Here is a 6821-nt window from a genome sequence, read left to right on the forward strand (position 1 = left end):
TTTTCGTTTTAGTTAGTGAGAGATATATTGATATTTCCTGCTCTTAACCAATTGGTAAATTAAAGAAAAAATATAAATTATTATTATGAATCTAGGAGTACAGTGGTCTAAATAGTGTTTTTTCATTTTATCCAACACTCTATTCTATCATTCACACAACTACAACATCTAAAACCAAAAAAAAAAAATTACAATAATCCAAAACATAAAGAAAAAATCTGATATTAACTAACTCAAATATAAAGAAATAAATATAATATAATATATATATATATAACATCAAATAACAATACTTCAAAAGATAATTCAAATACAAAATGTAATCAAAACCCGCGCGTAGCGGAGTATAATTTCTAGTTCACATAAACACACACAATCACAAGATCAAGAGAATGTAAACTTGACAAGTACATAAAAAGAAGATGACATGAGAATAGATTTCTCATATTGATGACTTGCTAGGCAAGTGTGGTGGGCGACGGACGAATTACTCTTCCAAATCGATGATTAACAAAATGGTGGAAATGTTTAAGAAAGACTTGTCTTTGGTCTCGGTTCCAGGGGATTAGATAGATAGTGAGAGCAAATGCGAAAGAAACTCCTGTGATCATAAACAAACCGCGAAATGTGTAAACCGTGAGGGGATCGCTCGTATCATCACTTGTGGCATATATTGTTTGTCTATGAAACCACCAGTTCTCCATGGCTTTTAGCTTCTCTGTTCTCCTTAGCATTGCGATTTCTCTTGAAACGTTTTGAACCAAAGGAGATCCTTTTTGAAAAACCTAAAGAGAGAAAGATGGATGGGATGATGCTATATAAAACAAGAGTGCATACAAAATAATATAATAAAAGAGGAAGGATGATAGACTTTACGAATCCAAAGCCGTTGGTAAGGCTTTCGGTTTTGACAATGTAGAATTCTGAAGGGTATCTAGCAACAAGTAGCTTTACGTATGGAACTTCATCGACGATGAACAAGATTGTTCCATTCTTTAAAGCATTTATATAATCATATGTCTCTAACCCTTTGTATCTCGGTCCTTGGAATGTAGGATTATCATAATAAACCGCTTTTGCTGCAACAGAGTCTAAGAAGAAGCCAATGTTTTCTTGAGATTTCAACCGTATTTGTTGAACCGTCATCACTGATGTCAACGTTGCAGTGTAATTTGAGGTCAATATAAGCACCGCAAATACCCAAACAATAACAACAAATCTTGATAAACTATGTTGTAGCCTCTCCCCTATATATTGACCAATCCAAGCAAAGCCAAAAAAAAAAAGAAAAATGTTAAAGAGTTAAGAGTTTTTGTGATAGGCAAAATCAAGAATGTGGATTTGATTTCTCCTACTTACGATGAGCGAAGACAAGGGTCGAGAACCCAAAACTTAGCAATGTTCCAATTTGGTGGACATAAGAGCCTTGGAAATCAGTGTTATCGTGCCGCTCTATCAACCAAACTACAACCCCGGTCAAGATAAAGAAACCTATGATTGTTAGCCATAGACTAAGTTTTAAAGGCTTAAAAATAATCCACATGCTTTTGTCTTTGGCAGCCACAACTGCGAGGCCAATATCAGTGAATGGTAATGTAAAATCTACATATGTAGATCTGTTATCAGTAATTGTGATATCTCCAACAGCTACATCATACTTGTCTCTCTGTGGAAGAAGTAAGAAAACAAAATAAGAAAGTTTTTTATATAAAAATATAACTCCAGTGATGGACGGTAAATATAAAACTTTCAAATATGTAATTTTTACCTGGTCATAGATTGCGTACACTAATTCATTGTACTCATGGTAGTTAAATGCAACAGGCCAAGGTATGTACTCCACTTCATAATTGAAAGGTTGAATTGACGTCTCGAAAACTTCTATGCAGTAACCTTTAGCAGCTGTGACTCCTGTTTTAACATCTGTTTTGACTTCCAATAATTGTGGTATGTAGTTTCCCGCTGGTACCAAAACTCTCAGCTTCTTCTTTTTACTTTGTCTCTCGTCTTTCAACAAACGAGCTTTTGGAATTCTAGTAGACCCTCCAGGCCATATTATTGTCTCAAGTACATTGGTAGAAGACGAATTTTTTCTTCTGTTCTTACCTATGAAACTACCAGAACTCCATAATCCTACACTTCTTTCACCTCGTCCTATCATATTTATAATCTCAAATTTGTATGAGATTATTTTTCTGTCGATTATTTTTATTTCACCACTAAAACCTTTATGCTTAGTAGTACTTTCTAAAATTGTCTCAAGCAGATCATTGATATGCAAACCTGGTAGCGTTGCTAATTCTGCTGCCCTTGCAAGACTCCAAGCTATATCGTGAGCCCATATGCTACAAATGCTCATCCTCGTCACTTCTTCGGGTAGCAAAGATCTCTTCCATCTCAAAGTAAAATTGTGAAGTTCCATGGTTAATGGAATATAAGACTTGAAACCAATCACACCTTCCATTGCCTCCTTTGCTACATAGTTTGTGTCTTGAAAATTATTCATGCTTCTCGCTGTAAGAATCCATGCATGCCCTTCCTCCATCATTCCCAACGTCCGAGCACATGGGAAAAGAATATTTGCAATGCTTTCAGAGACATGCGCAACGCAAATCCTTATCCCCAATGTCTTTATCTTTCTTAGGTGCTTCATGATACATTCTTCATTACATGACACAGAAATTTCAGCCTTGTACTCGATGTGAATAGCGTTTTGTTGGAAATGTCCGACCAAAGGTTGTATACTCTCTCTCCAGTCATCATCATCCTCATAGATAAGAACAACAGTTGCCCAATCAAAATTGCGGAATAATGTTGTAATGCCCTTTGCCTCAGAGTCGGTATCATGCATTGCTTGAATAAAGTAACTATATTTGGTCAAGGTTAAAGAGCTAGGCACATGGAAAGATATCACTGGAACTTTAGCTTTCTCTCCAAGTTCTGCCAAAACTTTTGCTTCAAACAACGATTGTCCACCAACAAGTGTTTCCACTTGTTTAGTTTGCAGGAGATCCATGGCTGTATTAACAATTACATGTCCACAGTCACACAAAATGAAAAGTGAACACTTTCAACAGGTGATGCAAATCTAATGCAATTAAGCAATGTCACATTAAAAACTACTTTTGGTAATGAAAGTTACCACTATTAGGTTTTGTGTTTTTCAAAAATATCATCAAAATCCCTTTTTAATTTTTTTTTTTGTTAAAAAACCACAAGGTTTGGAAGAAAATCGATTTTAGTAAGTTTTACTAAACTTGTAAAACCCTTAACTTTGTGGTATATATGAAATATTTTTTGAAGGTATGTGAAACCTAATTAGGGTAGTATACTATTATATCTTTTGCTTCATGGTCATTACATGTTTTTTTTTGTTGGGAATTGTAATTTAAATTAAGACTTTAAAACTGGTCTTGTTGTATATAAGTAAATTAGAGGATAAAACAAAACACCAATTTTAGAAGCCTCTTTCACATGTAAAAACTTCTAAAATTTTATTTTAGTGGTATCTATGAGAACTGTCCGTCTTAAAACCTACTGAGACTAACGTTTATACCATAAAGCATCTGAATTCATCTTTGTTTGTTTCACCCTATTTAACCTTATATAAGATTAATTCTAACAATTCATCTTTTCTTCAAACTCTACCCTAGAAATAATATATTAATATATAAGCGGTGATCTTGAATCAAAATTCAGATTAACAAAGTCAACTTTGGAGCATATGAAGGGCATGTAACGTTATCATTTAAGGCCTCCATCTACGAGTACACAGTGTCGACTATACTAGCAAGGTTCAAATCCTGGTCTTAACATATTAGTTATTGCGTGACTTATCTATCTCCAGCGATTCACTTGCTAGTATATATGAGCTTGTTGTAGAAAAAATATGTTGACGTACCTGCGGCTAAAGTTTGGAGAGGGTCACCATGAGAGTCTCTGGATAAGACAGAGACCCTTGTTCTATAGCCCTTGTTGACATGATAGAAATCAGAAAGCGCCATGGAAACTGAGCTTCTCACAAAGTTTCCTTCCATGGAACTCATGTCCACCACCAGTCCAATACGAACGTCTTCAAAAACAGATGAAACTTTATCTACCTCACCTTTTTGATGAGTATTGGCGCATGTCACAGACACAAAAGAAATGGACAGGATGAAGAACATAATACGAAGAAAATTATCAGAACGAATCATATAATTCTCCATCTTGGTGGTGCTAGCTTTTGTTTTCTTTTCAATGATTGTTAAGCTACTCCTATATATATATATATATATATATATATATATATATATATATATTCCCGACATCAAATTTAGTTCAGGATTCCAAATATTTTAGAATTAGTTTTCTATATCCTCATGTATTAATTAAGTACACAGGAGACATCATTGGTCTAAGGTCACAATGACAAGGTTTGTCATTAAAGTTGACTTTTTATAGGTCGGAGTCCTAGGTCTGATCAGATCCCATATACACCTGTAAAATGTATACATCATACATCATATAATGAAGTCAATTCATTACCCAGTTGTGTGGGATATACTTTAGTTGCAATTTTTCCTCATCTTTGGCTCTCACTATATGCTCATGTCAAAATAGTTATACGCATATCCTCGATGACTCTATAGCTCACACTTAAAGTCGATGCAAAGATTTCTCGCGATCATATGTATATGGTTTCATCTATTTATAGTTAAATTAGTTAATTAGCTTTGGTTATAGTCATTTTTTTTTGCAAAAAGTGTCTTGAATACATATTAGTAAAGATAGTTTAAATTTTTTGATGTTAATTTGTGATATTTTAGTTTATTTAAATTTTCGATTATAAGGCAAAAAGGTACGAGTAGAATAGATTGAAATATTGATTTGTCGTCGTTATACTTGCATGTACATCTGCTACATTATTGACTATTATAAAGAAAAACAGTAGACCACTGTGTCAACACTTGTGGTGGACGAATCTTTTTGCCACTAAATGGGTAGTTGTTATTTCTAAAAGAATTTAGTATTTTTATTAACATTTATGTAAGCTTTAAAACAAACAAAAAAATTGAACGAGGTTGTCCTGCACCAGACGAGCCTACCAATTTGAGAAATTATATGTTAAGCTGACTTTTTTTTTTTTGAAAAAGAGTTAATTGTTAAGCGGACTATGATTTATAAATTATTTCTAACGGGATACGTTACATCATGGGATTTTTATTGATTCTACCACATTCAGTTAAAACCTTTTCCCAAATCTCACATTTTTTTTGAGATTTGAGATTATATTGTCGTTTTATGACACAAAAATTGGTACATTAGACTGTGGGTCAGCATAAAATAAAATTTGTAATTTAAATAAAAAAACTGAGAACACGTAGATTTTGTAAGCTGTTTTTTTATTTAGATATATGAGAGCAGCATAACGCAGTAGACAAAATTGGTCCGATGGACAAGGTAAATTGTATGGACAAGTTGAGAAATATAAATTTGTCTATTAGCTTGAACTAGTCCATTTGTCAAATATATTAACTAGTAGACAAGTTGTAAATAAAACTTGTCCATTAACCGGTATTGTTCTTAGAAAAATTATCCAGTTATAAACTTGTCCATAAGATTAATAATTAAATAAGTGTTCCAAATAGACAAATTAGGAGAGTTTGGAACTTGTCTACTAGGTAAAATTTTCTCAAAAAGGAGAGTTTGGAACTTGGAACCAGAATCGTCCGACGCCACATGCTGGTTAGGTGAGTTTGATTCATTGCTTTTATCCATGGAAGAGTTTTAGATTTGCATGCGGAATCGAAGAGGGAAAGTGAAAGAAAATTGAGAAGAAGAAAAGTGTAAATCGAAACGGAAGCGAAGAGAGATAATTAAAGTGAACTGTATTAAACAGTTCTTCTTCTATCTCACAGCTTTAATTCGAAATAGGATTGTTGGGCTGCGTTGGAGAAACTGAAAAAACAGGACAAAAGTTTATTTTTTATTAAAAAAACAAATAAACAGTTTTGTATTGATATGTGTTGTAATACAAAATTGAGGCTACAATGATCATTTCGATATGCAGATGTGGTATATTGAAAAAGAAGTTTCGAAAATGGTACATTAAGAAAGATTGAATTTCGAAAGTGGTATAATTGTTAGAAAACTCTTACATTTTTTTTATTAATTTTGTACTTTACTAAAATTGCGCTTACGTGTTGCGGTGATTATTAATTATTTGTCTACTTTTTCTGTAACAGTAAAAAAAAAAAACCTCATATGCATTGGTTTATATAAGATTGCATGAAAAAAATAACGTGAAAGCCATAATTCACCAATCTAACAACACCACGCACTCGACTCTTGGGACTCATACCATCTGATTCATAGCACGTTACCCTATAACGCAATAGGATATCCCTACGACCCTACCCATCAGCCAAAATCCTCGAGATAATGAATGGCTCCATATACCTTCTTTTGGCTTGTAGACCACACATGTAGACTTCTCCTTCCATCACCATGCTCTTGTTTATATATCTTACCCATTTTCTTATGATAGGGGACAGTGGTGGATCCAGGATCAAAAATTATATGGGACACAAGAGGCAAAACATTGAGGATTTGAACCTCTGTCCTGAGACTCAATATAAGGCATTTCTCTCCAAATGAGCTATCGGATACATTACAGTAAAGTGTAACTGAATAATTATTAAAAACGAGTGTGGGGGACGTGCCCCACCCCCCATATCTAATTTTTTTTTTAAAAAGAAAGTTGTACATAGTAATATATAAATACGGGAGGTTTTAGAATTAGTCAAAGATATCAAAGTGGCAAAATGGTTAGAATGCAC

The 6821-nt window shown here is 33.6% G+C and overlaps 1 protein-coding gene across 1 annotated transcript; it reads right to left on the minus strand.

Annotated features, from left to right (window-relative positions):
* Positions 1-458: 458 nt before the first annotated feature.
* On the minus strand, positions 459-4208 carry LOC104773304 (glutamate receptor 1.4-like). Its single transcript, XM_010497885.1, has 5 exons — positions 3902-4208; positions 1769-3018; positions 1360-1666; positions 877-1247; positions 459-785 (listed from the first exon to the last, which is right to left on the minus strand). Exons 1-5 carry the CDS (start codon positions 4206-4208, stop codon positions 459-461), a joined length of 2562 nt encoding a protein of 853 aa, XP_010496187.1.
* Positions 4209-6821: the final 2613 nt, after the last annotated feature.

The sequence above is a fragment of the Camelina sativa genome, unplaced genomic scaffold (assembly GCF_000633955.1).
Source record: "Camelina sativa cultivar DH55 unplaced genomic scaffold, Cs unpScaffold00511, whole genome shotgun sequence".
Taxonomy (NCBI): Eukaryota; Viridiplantae; Streptophyta; class Magnoliopsida; order Brassicales; family Brassicaceae; genus Camelina; species Camelina sativa.

Excerpts from the sequence above, each read along its gene's own strand:
- LOC104773304 (XM_010497885.1), bottom strand. The coding sequence starts at position 4,208 with ATGGAGAATTATATGATTCGTTCTGATAATTTTCTTCGTATTATGTTC. Across the intron at positions 3,019-3,901 it reads TCTCCAAACTTTAGCCGCAG|CCATGGATCTCCTGCAAACT; the intron begins GTACGTCAACAT and ends TTGTTAATACAG. Across the intron at positions 786-876 it reads TTACCAACGGCTTTGGATTC|GTTTTTCAAAAAGGATCTCC; the intron begins GTAAAGTCTATC and ends TTCTCTCTTTAG.